Consider the following 16,367-nt stretch of genomic DNA (forward strand, 5'->3'; position numbering starts at 1 on the left):
AAATTTATGAAGGATGGTTGCAGAATAGATGTATAGAAATTTCCTTTAAGTTAGAGGCTGGTTGATCTTGGAACAAACTTCCATCTGGTGTTGTGCAAGTGGATAGTCAGATTAAATTTAAGATAGAACTGGAAAAATTATTAGAGGAAATGGGAAGGTGATATGGGAGTTCTGTTTTTTTTTTTTCCTCTGCTGATACTGTATAAGCTTGTTTTCTTAAATTGTCTGCTACTACTAATCATTACTAATACTACTAGTGATCAAAAGTTATTATAAACATTGCATACATTATGAAAATTAGTTTTAAAGATAAAAAAATAAAATATTTAAATTTGAAATTTTTTTTTTTTTTTTTACCCAAAAGCAGTAGTTAGATATGGTAAGGCATAATGTTAAGCATGTTTTAGAAAGTTATTCGGAACTGAGTATTGAGAAGATTCAAAGTGTTAAATTAGTATGCATTTTGCAGTATGTTGTTTAAATCAGTGCAGTTTTAGTTTTAAGGTATGCTATTTCATTTTTCTTTTTCTTTTTTTTTTTTTATAATTTTTATTATTTCAGGAAGTTGTTCATGTTGATGTGTCACGGTGGATTGTCGTTCTTTTTATTGGAATTTTTACTGCATGTACAGCATGTATCATTACCATATCTATAGATGAACTCAGTTTAATAAAATTTGCTCTGCTGAAAGCATGTATCCTTATTTAATATTATTTATTTCACTTCAAATTTTTATCTCTCTCTCTCTCAATATTATTACGAAGTTTTATTTGCTAAGTTATGTGTCTTTTTTATTAAAGCATATTTAGAACTTTGTAATAGAAACTATTTTACTTTAGAGATGGTTATTTTGCGATAATGAACTGGCTTCACTATGTAAAGAAAAAAATTCACTTATCACGTTTCATTCAAGGCGATTAGATAGTAATAGCCATATAGTGCAAGAAAGCCACAGGCTTTTGCTGCACTGTCTAGGGATAAAGAGTAGTAAGACCCTCACATAGGTAACTACCAGTTGACCTTTGAATTTATTCAAACTGTCAGCCTCAACTACTCGTGAAGGCAACCTGTTTCAACAATCAAAGACTTGCTGGCTAAAAAACTTCCTACAATCTTATTGTAGGATACCATTCTGGGGGTGGCCACCAGGGCCTCCTCAGAATTACTGGGTATATGCCATTAACCCCAGGAGCCTTACTTGCTTTTATGCTCAAAAATTTTTCTAATAAACTGTTATCTGTTCAAAATCACTAATTCAAATGGCTCAGCCTCACTTCTACAGCCTCTTCTCAGCACAAAAGGTCTTTCTTCAGTAAATACAAATGCAAAGTATCTATTCAGTTCATCAGAAACATCATTTGGGTTATCTAAGACTTACCTACACCCAGTTCACAAGGGTATGATCTGATTTGTGTTATTTTTCTTTGTCTTCACGTACACCAAAGTAATACATAAATAAGTTTCTTGTCTGCATTCTTTGCTCTCCTAGCAGGTGCTTTCTCAGAAAACTTCGTCCTTCCTAGCCTTATTTGTTGTACTTATTTGTTGACCATTTGAACAGGCATTTTGGGCATCAATGGATTGGCCGTGGTAGACCCATTGCCTGGTCCCCACGCTCACCTGATTTATCGAGCCTTGATTTCTTTCTGTCAGGGGACCTCGAATCTATCATGTATGAATTGCTGTGTGATAATAGGTAAGAACACTGCTTTGTAATACAAAAGTAGTTTTTCTAGAAAGACTCCAGTCTGCTCTTGAAATTCTAATTATCGTTCCTGAGAATTTCTTAATTTTCTGTGCAAGATGTATCAAATGAGGGAGAAAGCTTAACTTATTGTCTGGCAGAATTCCTAGATATTTATTTTCTTTTACTGATGGTAGCTGTATTTGATTAATTTATTTTAATTTGTGGTGGTCTTCTGTGGTCTAGTTGAGTTTTAAAAATTATCATTTTTGTTTTACTAGGATTTATTATTAATTTGTTATCATTAGACCTCTGGTAGAGATCATTAAGGATGTAGTTAGCAGATTGCTCAATGTCTGCCCTTGATCTACTGTGAACGATAAGAGTGAAGTCATCTGCGAAAGCTTTAGTTCTACAACAATCAAAATCTCTTTCAAGCCATTCATTTAGTATCATGTTCCATAGTAACAGGTCTAATACCAATCCCTGAGGGCACCCGCACATAACCTATCTTTTTAGATAGTAAAAAAGGCCTACGTGCTCTGGATTCGTTACGAAAATTTTATTTTGTTTCTCAGAGCAAAACTGGAAATTACAATTAATAAGCTTTCGGCTGGGAGGCAGCCTTCCTCAGATTTAATACATGAATGGCAGTTGGAATAGAGATGTGCACTGCCAGGATGGTGCGTGAGGCGCGTGGTTAATTGTTTGTTGATGTTTGTGGCTGTGACATATGGTGGTGACGTGGCCAGCGTTTGTCTATGGATAGAATCACTGCCTCTGTGATGGGGTTAACTTGGCAACCACTGTTCATGTTCAAAGAGGCATCCGAGCATTTTATATTTAACGATTGCAACCAGGTGCGCTTTAGGTAATGGTGGGACCTGTCCACAACCACAACATCGCGGTGTGGGTCGATGTCGTGGCGGGTTGTCCAGACATGCTCGGCGATAGCTGAGTGTTCTACATCTGCCAAACGGATCGCCCTTTTATGTTCTGAGAGACGTTTCTCGAGTCGACGTCCAGTCTCTCCAAAGTAGCAGCTGGTGCAGTCACGGCAAGAGATGCGATAGACCAAACGGCTCTGTAGAAGAGTGGGGACGGGTGTTTTTACGTTGGAGATAAGAGAACACAGTTTCTTGCCTGGGAGTTGGATGCACTTTATCCCATATGATTTTAGGATTCTATCGATCTGTTGTGACAGGTTGGGGTAGTATGGGATAAATGCCCTCGTGGATGACTCGTCCCTGTTGGCGTTGCTGTTGGTCGTCACGTTGTCGCGTGCCTGTAGATCACACCTGTCAAGGACGTCGATGGGATAGCCACACCTCGTAAGGTCTACTTTGACTCTGGTGATCTCTTTGCGTCTTTCATCTGCGGAGCTGGAGTGTGTCCAGGCGCGAGTTAGCAAGGTTCGGGCAGTGGAGAGGAGGTGGCCCCGCGTGTGTGCTGACCGGAAGTTGGTAAATTGGCCAGCACACATAGGTTTGCGATAAACTGTCGTCTTCAAGCATGTGCCTTCGCGCCGGACAAGTGTATCTAGGTATGGTATAGAGTTGTTCGACTCCAGCTCAATCATAAACTTTATGAAGGGCGATAGTGAGTTGAGGTGGGTTAGGAGTCGTTGACCTGAGTTTCTAGGGATGACAACGAACACATCGTCTACATAGCGACACCAAAAGGCGATGTGATCTGGCGCACACGTCCCTCTAACTCCTCCATCACGATGTTTGCTGTGACAGAGCTGACAGGGGAACCCATGGCTGTGCCATGTATCTGCTGGTAGATTGAGTCGTTAAACATGATCGCACCCCCTGTTAAGCACAGTCTGAGGGCGGCAGAAATGTCATCAGGCGTCAGCCTAGTTCTGTTGCTGAGGGTTTCATCGTTGTCCAAGAGTTGTTTTGCACAAGAGATGGCAAGTTCCACTGGGATGGAGGTAAATAGTGATATTACATCGAACGAAGCCATGACCTGATCTTGTGAGATGGATATAGAGTGGATCCTTTCTATGAACTCGACACTGTTGGAGAAGACTGTGTAGTTGGTCTTGCCAACTAGAGGAGAAAGAAGTCTCCAGACAAACTTGGACAGCTCGTAAGTCGGTGATCCACAGCAGGATACAATTGGTCTTAGTGGTATGTCTTCTTTGTGCACCTTCGGCAGGCCGTAAAACCGTGGGATCTGACACCCAGAGGCACGGAGGTGATTACGGATTGACTGTGTGTGTGTGCGTGCGTTTACACACGCACCAGATCACATCGCCTTTTGGTGTCGCTATGTAGACGATGTGTTCGTTGTCACCCCTAGAGACTCAGGTCAACGACTCCTAACCCACCTCAACTCACTATCGCCCTTCATAAAGTTTACGATTGAGCTGGAGTAGAACAACTCTATACGATACTTAGATACACTTGTCCGGCGCGAAGGCACATGCTTGAAGACGACAGTTTATCGCAAACCTATGTGTGCTGGCCAATTTACCAACTTCCGGTCAGCACACAAGCGGGGCCACCTCCTCTCCACTGCCCGAACCTTGCTAACTCGCGCCTGGACACACTCCAGCTCCGCAGATGAAAGACGCAAAGAGATCACCAGAGTCAAAGTAGACCTTACGAGGTGTGGCTATCCCATCGACGTCCTTGACAGGTGTGATCTACAGGCACGCGACAACATGACGACCAACAGCAACGCCAACAGGGACGAGTCATCCACGAGGGCATTTATCTCATACTACCCCAACCTGTCACAACAGATCGGTAGAATCCTAAAATCATATGGGATAAAGTGCATCCAACTCCCAGGCAAGAAACTGCGTTCTCTTATCTCCAACGTAAAAACACCCGTCCCCACTCTTTTACAGAGCGGTTTGGTCTATCGCATCTCTTGCCGTGACTGCACCAGCTGCTACTTTGGAGAGACTGGACGTCGACTCGAGAAACGTCTCTCAGAACGTAAAAGGGCGATCCGTTTGGCAGATGTAGAACACTCAGCTATCGCCGAGCATGTCTAGACAACCCGCCACGACATCGACCCACACCGCGATGTTGTGGTTGTAGACAGGTCCCACCATTACCTAAAGCGCACCTGGTTGCAATCGTTAAATATAAAATGCTCGGATGCTTCTTTGAACAAGAACAGTGGTTGCCAAGTTAACCCCATCACAGAGGCAGTAATTCTATCCATAGACAAACGCTGGCCACGTCACTACCATATGTCACAGCCACAAACATCAACAAACAATTAACCACGCGCCTCACGCACCATCCTGGCAGTGCACATCTCTATTCCAACTGCCATTCATGTATTCAATCTGAGGAAGGCTGCCTCCCAGCCGAAAGCTTATTAATTGTAATTTCCAGTTTTGCTCTGAGAAACAAAATAAAATTTTCGTATCTTTTTAGATTATGATGTTGTGACTTCACTATTATGTATCTGTCTGAGAAATAGGTCCTGTATAATAAATATAATTGATAAAAGAAATTCAGTTTCCTTGGGGGGGGGGTCAAGGACTCCCTTCCACCAGATGGAGTCATAAAAGCCCCCTCAAAATCCACATATATTGCCAATTCATATTTGGCACTAGAATTCTGTATATGAGAAACAAAATCAGCAAGAGCATCCTCACATGATTTGCCTGCAGTGAACCCATATTGTTTATCAGAAATCTTGTTTTTATCTACTAACATTTGTGTTGTTCGTAGGACTATTAAATGCTCTAATATTTTTCCCAGATTAGCCAGAAGTGCTATTGGTCGGTATAACTTTGGATGCTTGACCGGTTTGTTGGGCTTCTTAACCAGTTTTATTAAGGCTGTTTTCCATTCTTTGGGGAATATACTATCACACAAACATTTATTGTATAATGCTAATAAAACCTGCAGTACTACAATGTGGTACTATTACAGATAAATTTGTGGCTGTTGTAGGCTTCAGTACTTTTCATTGCTCTGTAACTTTCCCATGCTATCTTCTTCTGCTCTATTAGACTAGCCAGATCTGTATTCATTGATTTCAGCATCCTTCTTGTGTAGTATTTTCTTAATGATATCTATGCGTTCATGGCTCCTGTGATTTTTGCTTTAAAAGTATTCCATAATTCAAATGTATTTGCCTTCCCTGTGCAAAATGTCCAATTAATAGATGCCACCTAGCACCTTAAACTGTCATAATCCCTTCTTTGGGAATTAAACCCATGCCTTTACTTTTAACTACTGCAACATTTTACTTCACCTTCCAATTGACAACTGTGTGTTTGCTACCTGCCAATGGTTCTTGTATTTTAAGCCCTGTGGTGTCATTTAATTTTTGTGAGTAATGATGAAGTCAAGAATATTCCCACCCCTAGTATTATCTTTGACAATGCAGGTACAAATAATCATGTAGTCTATTTAGAAAAATTTTTCCCCAAGATGAATTACCCTCCCACTTATTCCAATCAATCTGAGACAGATTTTAGTCACCCATAATGACATTCACGCTTTCTTGTCCATTCTATTTGCATATAAAGACTCTCCTCGCATGCTCTTTATAATCTTCTGGTCTATAGATTACTCTCACTCTCATTTTACCTTTGCTTCCAACTAATTCACATCATACAGACTCTGTGCTGGCAGATGGCTTCAGACTCAGCAAAACCAATTTTTGTGCTCAGGCTGCTTTTGATAAGAAGCATGATACCACCATCCCTCCTACCTTCCCTGTTTTTCCTAAATTCAGTATAGATATGTATCACAGTGGAACCCATCATCCTCAGTTTCTGTTGACATCATGTTTCTCTTAGCCCTGTTATGTCAGCATCTGAAAGTAAAAATATATATTGATGGACAATTTGCATCATGACTTTTGAGCTGCAGTATGGCATTTTTGGAGGGTGGATTAGCAGTTCAACCCAAGGAATGCCCAAATTATTGATAAAAGTAAAAATACATATAGAATTACTTAATGTGCACAATATTAAACCAAACGTTAGGATCAGAGTGGGGTGTTAGGATTCATCTGTCTTCAAGATTATACTGACCAAGACAACGGCGCCTCCATAGCCAGGTGGGAAGGAGCAGCAGTGCGTAGCACACGCTTCTTGATTAGACCGGGGTTCGAGCCCGTCACCACCAAATACAGATGATGCGGAAAGGTCAGGGAATGATCACTGCATATCCCGGAGCAATATGGCCTTAGTTGCTAATGCTCCTAAAAACCAAATAACAAACAAACAAACAAACAAACAACAAACTGACCAAGACAGGCATTGGTGAGAGGGGAACCTCATTACTTCTGCTGCGCAAGATGAGTATATGTCATCTATGAGCACATAATAAAGTATTTTTCACTGTCATAATGTAATAAACCTAACTGGGGATCGTATGGTTCCACTTGCTATTATTACTTTGAAGGTACAAATTTTGTTTTCTGTAGTATAAAATGGGGCTTTTATTGGAATATTTTGGGTTGAAAAGGCAGTATGCACTGCCAAAAGTCACACTATTGAGTTATGTATTTTTATTATTTTTTTTACTGATGTTTAATTTGTATATAGTTTTAAAAGTTTTTAATATATACTGTTACAGACAATTTCTTTAATTTATTTGAATATATACAGTATATATCTTATTCCATAAATTAAGCTTTTATTTTTACATGTGCTCAGTAGAAATGAAATTCAATTAAAAAAAATTCAGTCCCTCACATTCTTAGAAAAGTTTACTGCACACTACAGTAAATGAGTGTGAAATTTTGATGGATTCTGTAGTGGCAGTGAGAACTCTGACTGCAGCTTATTTGTCATCTGAAGAGCTCTCAGCACCTCCCCCCCCCCCAATCCCATTGATGGAAGTGTATTTGTAAGGTTCCTACACTCTGTTTTATTTTGTAACTGATAGTAATTACATCATATGGATGAAAAGCCTGGTTCGGTGGATGTTGTCCATTAAAGAGAGTTTACTCTAATCTAAAAATTTAGATGCCATTGTAATGTATTTTATTATGAATATTTAAAAAACTTGAAATATAAATTTCAATATATATACTCTCCATAACAGTGTAGTGGGTCACTATTTGTTTCTTGTTTGGAAAGGGCTTGGTTCAGATTTCGTCAGACACAGAAGGAATTATTAAAGCCTCTTTAATAGTCTGTAGTTAGCCAGTTTCTGTCTTGGGTTGCCCAGTTTATTTTGGGAAGGGGGGTGGTGAGACCTTAAGTTTTTTTTTGTGTTGTTCCCACAGCTAAAGCATTACTGCTGTTTTTTTTTTATAAAAAGCGTGGTAGATGACTTTCATCAACCGGTGAAATACCACCACTTTGCTTATTGGAGGCTTGAAGTGGTGAAACCCATGTTTAGTCTCTAGAGCAAAGTTTCCGGCATCCCCCCCCCCCCATACTTCTCCTTCAACCCATGCACGGTACTAAGTACTATAGGTTTTGATACCTTTCGTGTTTGGGATTTTCATAAAAAAAAAAAAAAAAAAAAAAAAAAAAAACCAAGTACTCTCTTTCATTTGCAGTACTGTGTTGAAAAGGGAAAGATTTTCTTTTAAATAATGTTATTATATCATAATGACATTATTTGCTTAACAGATGTGTGTATTTTAACATGTGTTGCATAAAAAATGCAAAAAATGTACATACTGTAAATTTTGCTTGTCATTTGCATGATCGGAATAGCAGTTTTAGTTGAAATAGATTATTTTATATGTTACCAAAAAAAACCAGTTAATTTGTTGACTTGTGTTTGAATACTTTGTTTTTAATATGTTGTTTATGTGTGTATATATTAATGGATATATCCAATATTTTAAATTAAATAAAATAAAACATAAGCCAGTAGTATGGCAAAAACTGTAGAGCGAAAATTAACATAAAAATAACCCAAATAAACAATCGAACGAAAAAAAGAATAGATATAAATAGTAGCCCAGAAACCCTTGTATAATTTCGATCTTTAAACTAATTAACCAAAATTTAGGATAATGCCAATTATTTATTAATTTAGTAGTACCCCCCAGAGAGGTGCCAGTTCCGAAAGACGTGAAATATCACCAAAAGAAGGTTAAAGGAACTACCAAACGATAACAAAATAAAATTAAAATAAAATAGACTGACCATCATGCCCCATCTCGACAGAGGACCACGAGGCCAATAATGGTCATGGAATCACTGCATTTCAATCGCTATACAAATCGTCGCCATGGTGAAAAGATCGAAGTACCAATTCACCCTCCCTCCTCCGATCGATCCCCCAATGCAGAGGATTTGCACGGCGGTGGTCCTTATGCAGCAAAAAATAAAATATAGAACAGACAGCACTCTAGAGCAGAACCACACCACTGACATACTGTAAGCTGAATCAGCTTATATAGAAGAAAAAAGGAAATTAGATGGCAGCACAGGCATTGCTAAATTAGCATATCGACCCGTTACTATTGAATTTTATTAAATGTTGACGAAAGTTAAATTATAATAAAATAAATAAATAATTAATTAATTAAGAATTCATTAGAGGCAGCAACTTGCAATTCCTCCTTATGAAGCCGAAATATATACTATCATTGAATTATATTTATAATGAAATGAAATAAATAAACGAATCCTTAAGCATTCATTAGAGGCAGCGACATGCAATTCCCCCATATGAAGCTGAAATACATCCAATATTTTAAATAAAATAAAATAAAACATAAGCCAGTAGTATGGCAAAAACTGTAGAGCGAAAATTAACATAAAAATAACCCAAATAAACAATCGAACGAAAAAAAGAATAGATATAAATAGTAGCCCAGAAACCCTTAATGGATATATATATATATATATACGTGTATGTATGTGTAATTTATATTAAATATAAAGGAAAAAAAAGCAGTTAATTTTTTCTTACCATTAATTCACAGCTATGGACAGATGTGTTGTGGAAAATTGTTTGTGGGAACCATATATTTTGTGGTTTCTTTTAAATAGTGTTCCAGTGTTTTTTGGATCTGTGCTAGTTGTATATTTTGTTGTAAGTAAATCTGATTTTCTGATATTACTGTTATTATTGTATAGTTAACATGTATAATATTAGTATAAAACAGAGCCATTATGCTCAATATGTTTTATGTTGTATATCAATATTTGTAGAAGAATAAGAGAAATTTACCTCAACATGATACGTAGAACATTTTCTAATGACACTCTCCAGCAATTCAAAAGAATATAAAATTAATGCAGTAATAAATTTAATTGAAAATTTAAAAAATTAAAACAAGTTAAATGCAAATATTTAAAAAAGACTTTCCTTCCTGAAGCTGACGAGGCTTTTTGACCATATAAAAATCTTCATCACAGGAATGGAAATTACAGAGTGTGTATGAGCCAAAATCTTCAATTATTTGTCTTCACACTGTGAAGACAAATAATTGACTGTGCATTTTAAAAGACCTAAAATGCTTTTTTAGATATGGATGGCAAATGTTAACAGAATTCTCATGTAATTTAATTTAAATAGTTTCTGCAATTAATAGTCTAGTATAATTACGTTGGACACTAAGTATTTTGGCCTTATTGAATAAAAATGTATGGTTTTCGTTAACTGCATGAAAGGCCACATCTGATGCTGTTGAGCGAGAAGCACAGAATTGAGGACACATGCTGCTTTATTTTCAAATCCGGCATGCATTGAGTCGAACCCTGGTAAGAAGAGTTGCAATCACCACAAGAAATGTGGTGATTGTGACCAGGTCATTTACTTGTGTAGCGAAAGAGGAAAAAAGGACTGAGTGATTGTTCAGTATAGCATGTAATTTCATGTATTGGTCTGGTCACAACTTTAAATTCGGTTTCTTTAAAGAATCTGTTAAGCTGTTTGTGTCACTGTGCAACATATAGGACAAAATTAAAGTATTTTTTGATGTTACTATCATTGGTTGGTGTAGTTTATTGTAGCAAGGTTGATTCAAAATAATAGACCTTTTGTAGGTGAATGGGTGATAGCTGTTATAATGCAGCAGCATACCAGAGTTTAGAATGATAATACTACGTCACTGGGAAACCAGGAAATTAAATAAAACATAAATGGTTGGGTTAAAATCATTTAATGACTAATTAGAACAAAAATAAAAGTAATATACACAAACGCTTTTGGACGGATGTCGACCTTCTTCAGTTGTGATGGGTAACCATTATCATAAAATACAGAACATCATGTGCCTGCCATTGTGGTCATGCATGGTTGTAGTTGTAATACTCGGGAATGCTCTGACCAGCAACATTTGTCAGCTAAGAGGATGGTTGTCTCAGTTATGGGGTTGATTGGCAACCTCTGTTCCTGTTGAAGGAACCACTACCACATGAGATGTGGAGTGATTCCAATAAGATATGGCAACGGTAGTTGCAGGATTAATCAATGATCTCAACGTTGTGGCGTGGATCGATGTTGTGCTGAGTTGTCCAGAAGTGCTCCACGTCTGCCGAACGGATGGCTATCTCGTACTCAGAGACTCGATTACTGAGTCTTCTGCCAGTTTCTCCAATGTAGCAGGCAGTGCAGTCAAGGCAAAAAATATGTACACCAATCCACTCAGTTGTAGGAGGGAACTGGTGTTTTAACCCTCAAGACGAGGGATTGCAACTTTCTCCCTGGAAGTTGTAAACACTTTATTCCATGAAGGGATAAAGTGGGATAAAGTGTAAACACTTTATCCCATTTCTAGGGTCCTACACTTGAACCTGTAGCAACCCTAGAAATTTGTTGCGACAGGTTCGGGTAGTACAGGATAAATATGGTTGTGGTGGGGTCATCATCGTGTGGGACCAACATGGTCCCACACGATGAATCCTGCGGTTGGCAACATGGTCACGGGCCTGCAGGTTGCACTTATCCAGGGCACTAATAGGGTATCTGTACTTTGCCAGATTTTCCTAACTTTAGTAACCTCAGTGTGTGTGTGTGTGTGTGTGTGTGTGTGTGTGTGTGTGTGTGTCATTCTCAGAACTGGGGTGTGTCCAGGCATGGGTAAGTAGGGCTCGTGCCATGCTGAGAAGATAGTTGCATGCATGTGCTGACTGGTAGTTGGTAAACTGGCCAGCACACATTGGCTTGTGAAAGACTTAAATCTTTAAATGCAAACCCTCAAGTCGGACAAGGGTGTCTAAGAAAGGAAGGGCATTGCTCGACTCCAGTTCAATGGCGAATTGAATGAAGGGCAACAGAAAGGGTGCCTCCGTAGCCGGGTGGACAGGAGCAGCAGTGCATAGCACATGCTTCTTGATTAGACCGGGGTTCGAGCCAGTGATCACCAAATATGGAGGATGCGGGAAGGTCAGAGAATGACCACCACATATCCCCCGAGCAATATGGCCTTAGTTGCTAATGCTCCTAAAAACCAAATAACAACAACCGATAACAGCAACAGAGAGTTGAGGTGATGTTGGAGCCGGTCTCATGAGGGATAACCACGAACACATCACTAGCATTAGCATTAGTAGAGGCATATGATGCAAGAAAGCAAGCTTATTCAGCATCAGCCAAAAAAAAACAAAAAAAAAACACACACACACCACTCCCATTTCACCCCTCCGTTTGTTCGAAATACCTGTCCAGTTGAGCCTTAAATTTGTTTAGGCTATCAACTTCAACAAGTGACGGAAGTTGGTTCCACCAACCAACCACCCGCTGGCCAAAGGCAAATTTCCGCACATCTATCCGACATCCGTCCTTCCTCAATTTGAATTTATGCCCTCTGAGGTGATTATTTTGAGCAAGATGAAGAATCCCATTGGCATTGAGCATGCTCAAACCATTCAAAGCCATATACACCTCTATCAGATCACCTCGCCGGTGCCTAGTCTCCAGACTCTGTAATTTGCAAAACTTAAGCCTTTCTTCGTAAGAGCAACCCTAAATCATCCAAGTACTGGCAGCAAAAGGCTATGGGATCTGGAAAATCCACAAATGCACGATCCTCCAGCTCCTCCATTGAGATGTTTGGTGTGACTGAACTAACCAGTGAACCCATGGCTGTGCCATGTATCTGCCGGTAAATGGACTCACCAAACATAACGGCCCACCAGTCAGCCACAATCTAAGGACAGTGCAAATGTCATCAGATGTCAGAAAATATCTGCTGCTTAGAGTCTAGTCATTGTCTAGAAGTTCCTTTGCACATGTGATGGCTAGTTGTACTGGGATTGAAGTAAACAGAGACAATACATCAAATGAGGCCATCACTTAGTCATCTGAAATGAATAGTCTACTAACTCGGTCCAGGAATACCACACTGTTTGAAACGGTATGGGCAGTCTTGCCTACCAGGGGTGAGAGCAGGCCAGATACAAATTTGAATAGTTCGTATGTCGGCGAATCACAACAGGAGACAATGAGTCGTAAGAGTACACCCTTCTTGTGTACCTTTGGTAGCGTGTATAATTGTGGAATTTGGCAACGTACAGATGTGGTGACCTTCCCCGTTCGAAACCAGCTGTAGACAAGCTTGTTCACTTTGGACTCCCATCATTCTAAAATCTTGATGAGGAGGCAAGAACAGTTTTGTAGATGGACACGTCTTGTAGAAGCGACAGCGCTTTCACGTTTTAGTTAGAATGGTTTAAAACAACAGTTTGACTGCCTTTGTCTGCCAGCAAGATGACAATGGAGTCATCACATTTCAATGAGTTGAGGGCACAGATTTGATACTGACCGAGATTAGAGATGACAGGAAGGGCACATTGCAGAATCGCCACGGTTTTTATGTAATTCGCATTCACAGCTTCCTCAGGGATACATGTTAATGATGCTTCAACACCCAAGGCCATCTCGATGATGGGAAGTCTGTGGGGGGAGAACGGCAAACTTCATCCCCAAGGTGAATAATCCAGTTGCTCAGCAGACAGGTAGTAGTAGTAGTAGTAGTGGTGGTGGCATGTGATGCAAGAAAGCATGTGTATGAGCTTATGCAGCATCAGCCAAAAAAAAAAAAAATAAAAATCACACCATTCCCTCCAAATGCCTGTCCAGTTCAACCTATCAACTTCTAGCAATTAACCACCTGCTGGCTAAAGGCAAATTTCTGCACATCTATTCTACATCTGTCTTTTCTTAATTTGAAGTTATGCCCCCTTAGGTTCGTAATCTGAAAAAGTGGAAGGATCCCATCAGAATTCTGCATGCTCAACCCATTCAAGGCCTTATACCTCAATCAGATCACCGCGCAGGTGCCTAGACTCCAGCCACTGCAATTTGCAGAATTTAAGCCTCTCTCTCTCTCTCTTGGTAAGAGGTTCCCTTCATTCCCCTCACCAATCTTGTTGCCCTTCTCTGTACACACTCAAGTAAATCTACATCCTTCCTAAAATGAGGCCTCCAGACCTGTACGCAGTACTCAAGGCGTGGCTTGACCATTGCCTTATACAGAGGGATAATTACCTCCTTTTCCCTGCTAGCAAAATTCCTATATATCATTGACAAAACCCCATGACCTGCCCTGGCAGCCTGTCTGCATTGCTCAGAAAACTTTATATCTGCCTGCACAATTACTCCCAGGTCTTTTTCATTTTCTACCACCTTAAGTGTAGTACCACACCACACAGTTGGTACGTTTCTCTGGGGTTACTTCTACCCATATGTAGTACTTTGCATATGTCATGGATAAACTTCAGTTGCCACTTCTTAGCCCATCTACCCAAATTATCTAGATACTGTTGCAGTAGCACACTGCCATTACTGTCATTAACAACCCAGCCAACCTTTGAATCATCTGTAAACTTCGACATTAAGCCTGATATACCTTCATCAATATCATTGGTAAATATACAAAAGAACAGTGGACCCAACACCGAACCCTGTGGGACTCCACTAATAACATTAGTCCACGAAGAGCAGCACCATTGATTACCACCCTCTGTCTTCTCCCAGTTAACCATCCTTTTATCCATTGTAACAACTTACCCTTATTACCATTCTGCTCCAATTTGTACAATAGTCTTTCATGCGCAACAGTGTCAAAAGCTTTCCTGAAATCCAAATAGATGATATCAAAATTATTTTTTGCATCCAGTTCCTTTGTAACCACATCATAATATCCTATCAAATTTGTCAGAGAAGACTTTCCCTTAACAAACCCATGCTGTGTCTGAATTATTGCAGCAGTCTTGTCTAGATGATCCTGCAATGCATCTTTAACCAGTGACTCCATTATTTTACCCGGAACAGAAGTTAAACTAACTGGTCTGTAATTACTTGTTCACCCTTCGATCCTCCTTTGTGAATTGGGGATACATTTACACATCTCCAGTCTGTGGGAACCTCCCCTGAATGCAAGGATGCTCTCATAATTATGGCCAAGGGTTTGTTTGGTTGCTTTGCTGCCTCCTTTAATATAACTGGATAGATCCCATCCACTCCAGGTGCTTTTCTTATGTTTAACTTCAACAATTTCTCCTCCACTTTGCTCTCAGTTATTACAAAATCATTAAGTATCGCTATAATTTGATAACCTTCTGCCATTTCCAATCCTTAATAACTCCTCGTGTGTGAATGTAGATGCAAAATACTCATTCAGTTTGTTTGCTATCTGGGCAGGATCATCAATAGTCGATCCATCGATATCAAGTGGACCAATCAGATTCATCCCCTTCCTTTTAGAGTTTATATAAGTAAAGAAATCCTTGCTGTTTTTCTTAGCATCTTTTGCCAAGGATTTCTCATAATCTGCCTTCGCTTGCCTAACCTCCTTTGTGACTTGATTACAGACTAGCTTATATCTGCCATAGGCTTTCGAGTCGCTTGATAATTTATATGTATCCCATGCATTTTTCTTCTCTGTTACGAGTCTCATTAGTTCATTTGATAACCATTTAGGCCTAAACCTTGAACAGTATTTCTTAATAGGTATGAAACTTTTAGTAGCTTCCACAATTAATTCCTTGAATGCTTCCCACTTAGAATTTACTGTTAGAAACATTGTCAGTTTATCCCACTGTACAGAACTTAAAAACTTTCTGAGACCACTGTACTCACCTTTATGGAAGCAAACACCCTTTTCTTTACCCTTGATGGTAATTATATCTTTAAGTAAATCCCACATCAGTACACTGTGATCACTGCCAGTTAGTGGTTCCTTTATCTGCAAATTCTTAATACATGAATGATCATTGCTGATAACCAGATCAAGAGTATTACTCTCTCTTGTTGCCTCTCGAACATGCTGCTGCGGAAATCATCCAATCAATCCACAAAAGTTTGACTAGTGTGTGAGTGACCAACCCACAAGTTTCAGTCAATATCTGGGAAGTTAAAATACCCCATTATAAGACATTCTGATTTACTGGCCCACTCTATTTCTCTGTATAATTGTTCATTCGAGTCATTAGGCCTATAACACACTCCTACTCTTGTTTTTGCTTTCGCAGTGCTTATGTCACACCAAATTGACTCAGCAGTGCACTGTTCATCAATATCAACTGAGTGCACTTTTGATTTTATGTTTTTCTTAATTAACAGCATAACACCTCCTCCCTTTCTATCCTTTCTGCACTCCCCATTGTACTCCCCAAATTCCAGTTCTTCATTCCTTATATCTGTGTGACATCACATCTTTGCTATCCCAACAATATCAGCCTTTGATGTCTTGACCAACACTTCAAATTCATCAAATTTATTTACTATACTTCTAGCATTGGTATACATGCTCCTATTCCTAGTTACTCTAACAC

At 39.3% G+C, this 16,367-nt stretch overlaps 1 protein-coding gene across 1 annotated transcript in view; it reads left to right on the forward strand.

The window, feature by feature from the left end:
- LOC150076454 (H(+)/Cl(-) exchange transporter 7-like) overlaps positions 1 to 16,367 on the forward strand; it is a 474,124-nt gene that overhangs the window by 83,927 nt on the left and 373,830 nt on the right. The window contains exons 4-5 of the mRNA XM_090387363.1: positions 562 to 694; positions 9,569 to 9,678. Coding sequence (XP_090243489.1) covers positions 562 to 694; positions 9,569 to 9,678 — 243 coding nt within the window. The remainder of the gene's footprint in view (positions 1 to 561; positions 695 to 9,568; positions 9,679 to 16,367) is intronic.

Source organism: Mastigoproctus giganteus, chromosome 13 (genome assembly GCF_048544385.1).
Source record: "Mastigoproctus giganteus isolate SK-2022 chromosome 13, ASM4854438v1, whole genome shotgun sequence".
Taxonomy (NCBI): domain Eukaryota; kingdom Metazoa; phylum Arthropoda; class Arachnida; order Uropygi; family Thelyphonidae; genus Mastigoproctus; species Mastigoproctus giganteus.